Raw genomic sequence first — 3,019 nt, forward strand, 5'->3', positions numbered from 1 at the left:
TATTGTGGTCACATTTATATAACAATGTATTTATGTTACCTTAAGTATGTGTTACCTTTTGAAGAGACAAAAAAAAAAAAAGTCTTACTGCATTAACAAGGGCCATTCTTGGAAGTTCAGATATTGCAAGGCATTTCCTAATAGCAGAAATGCGCATGTAAACAATCCAAGTCCTAATGCTCCAAAGCTGTCATTTTTTTCTGACATGTCAATCCTAATACAGACTGTCCTCCAAATACACAAGCCAACTTCTGATACACTATACAGTACAGCATAAGCAAAACAGGTGTTATAAAACAGATCATTTTCCTATTATTTTCTGATTTGCCCGTGAAAAGGCACCAGCCAACTCTTACCTTTAATGTACCCATCAGATTTTCAATATTGTTTTTTTCAGCTGTTACTGCCTCTTCTTCACACAACTTAGTTTCATAGAGTTTTACTAACGATTCTGCTCCTTGGGTGTTCTTCAGCACCAAATTTACAGTTTTTAATCTGAAAAACAGTAATCTCATGTTAACTGAACCATCAATAACAACACTCAACATATTCATGTTTTTCATCCTTTTCGCGTCACGGGGTACCCCTTTATACAATGTTAAAATTATGTTAACTCCCTTTTCCTTGATCAGTATTATTCATACCAGTATCTTCATCTTTATTTTAAAGAGAAAACTGTAAACTAAAACATGTGTGATGGGAGATGGCCTATTACATACTTATCTATGTAAATCGAAGACATGGAATAAACTTGGTTCATGTTCTGAATAACAACATTGAGTTCAGAGCGCAGAGTAGGTACTGAAGGTGAACCGGCAGCTTGACTGAAAAACTCTTCGCATTTATCTGCGATGACTCCCAGGTCATCCTTCAGTCGATCCAGTTCTTTCTTCAGTTTCTGTAAAATGAAAGGTGATTGACAGTGCTTTTATCCTACATCAACCTCATGTATACTCTACATATCATTATCAGTACAGGCCTGCTCTCCTTTGCTTGTTTCATGGGGACACCATTAAAAATTTTTAAAAAGGAACGTATGCATAAAAGGGAAACTAACAGAGTCACCATTTATTGGCATCTTTTTTCTCACAAACACAAGCTTAATCTTTGACTCTTGTCTCTTCAAGGTGCACCGCAAACTTTCCTGGCTCCACTCAAAGCATCTGGATATATTTGTTTTAAAATAAAGCTCTTTTCCTAGGTAAAACAGCCTTTCTCAAAGGCTCACCTCTTGCTCTGAAATCCTAAACACACTTTCATGTAGATCATCCCTTTCCATTGGGGTTCGGATCTGCCGTATTAACCGCTCCTCACAACTCTCCAGCTGAAGTCTGATATTTCTGACTTCGGAGATGTACAGATTGTAAATCGATTCTTCCTGCTCCTCTGTTGAAAGAAACAAGGCACATGTTAGCAAACAAAGCCATCACATCATTTCCACCATGTCTTCTTATGAAACACTTTATAAAGTCACCATTCTACAGGTCTTTTCATGACTGGCTGAAATCCCATCAGTTTCCACTGGAATTTTGGCTACGAGGCAAATTTTAGGAACCTTTAAATTTTAACTATTCTTAGATCACCTCCTCACACATGAAAAATTAGCATACATCTTTGACCATTCATCCCAGGCACAGGCATCACCCCTTACGCAAACACTGCTACACTCAGTGACTGACTCTTTCAGTCAGATTATATCAGTTTGTTTTTTTTTTTAAAAATCCTCTTTCAGATGCACAGGGCAACATGTCTGTGTTTAAGTATAGTGAACTATGCTAATGCAGTAATCAGCTTTGCACTACTGTATTTCCTTAAGTCATTAGCTACTTGACAGTAAATCAGAGCAGGTATTTTAAGCTTTCTGTTCTTATTGTACTTAAAAACAGAGTTAAGAAAGCAGTAACTACAGGCATTCTGTGGAGCTAGGAAAATATCTAGGACACTTTTCTTGCCTTAACAGTGTGAAAAAAGTTCTAATTCTGTTATGAATTCAAAGTAATCAAGTTGCATTTCCAACATTCAAAAACAAGGAACCATGACTAAACAGTGAGCTGTAGTGCACAGAATAAATTCTTGGGTGTAAAATTTCTTGTAGTGCTCTGTATATTAAGTAACACATCAGTATTTCTACATAGTTTAACGAATACAAAGTTAAGAAACTTAGAGCTTCTATACAATGTAATTGTGCACATTGTTAAAATTACTACTGTCTGTTCAGAAGAACTGGGGCAATATTGATATTAACAATATCAATATGATAACATGGGTAATTCACTAGAGCTTGTATTCAGAGAGAGAAGTTTTATCAAGAACTACAATCTCTCTTGTGACGGCATCTTTCTACTCTTCTCAGCAAAGTTTTACCTCTTTCTGCAGATTTCAGAAGCTCTTGATAGTATTGCTTGCAAACATTAACTTCCCTTTCCAGCTGTGCTGTATCGGAGCTTGTAAAGATTTTGGACTCCTGGCTATCTTCCACAAAATCATCAAAGCGGGACTGCAAATTGCTTAGAACCTGCTGATGTTCACCTGGCAACATCGTCTTTATCTGCAACAGATTGTAAACCCAAGGCACGGTCAGCAATGATGCATCACTCACACAGTTCCCTGTAACACTTTTCATCAAAAAGCAATATTGACCCATTACTAAGACGGTAAAGTCAAAGAATCGAGGTTCTGAAAGCTTGCTGCTCCTGGGCTGGAGTCCACTTGACAGGTATGGGCATAACAGCTGATAGTTTACACTCACTATAAAATCCTTTTCCACCTTTAATGCCAGTAATGGGCTATGTTAAGACAATCCCACATCAGACACCATTTCTCCATCTAATGCCATGTAGCAACAAACAGGAAGCCAGCAAGAGGCATAGAAGTAGGGGCACTTAAAGAATTATCTCAGATTCCTTCTTTTCAACAGCAACAGTGGGAAATTAGGAGTGAAAATGTCATTTTGGATATTACAAATATTATTGCAACAGTTTGTAGACAACCGATGTTATATAATAAACTATTATATTAA

The 3,019-nt window shown here is 37.0% G+C and overlaps 1 protein-coding gene across 1 annotated transcript in view; it reads right to left on the reverse strand.

The window, feature by feature from the left end:
- The window catches only part of LOC104073635 (dystonin-like), a gene marked incomplete at its 3' end in the record, with an annotated part of 59,654 nt that extends 57,010 nt beyond the window's left edge, over window positions 1-2,644 (reverse strand). The window contains 4 exon segments of the mRNA XM_009573482.1: window positions 357-495; window positions 720-898; window positions 1,229-1,386; window positions 2,365-2,644. Coding sequence (XP_009571777.1) covers window positions 357-495; window positions 720-898; window positions 1,229-1,386; window positions 2,365-2,644 — 756 coding nt within the window.
- Window positions 2,645-3,019: the final 375 nt, after the last annotated feature.

Source organism: Fulmarus glacialis, unplaced genomic scaffold, assembly GCF_000690835.1.
Source record: "Fulmarus glacialis isolate BGI_N327 unplaced genomic scaffold, ASM69083v1 scaffold23632, whole genome shotgun sequence".
NCBI classification, from domain to species: Eukaryota; Metazoa; Chordata; class Aves; order Procellariiformes; family Procellariidae; genus Fulmarus; species Fulmarus glacialis.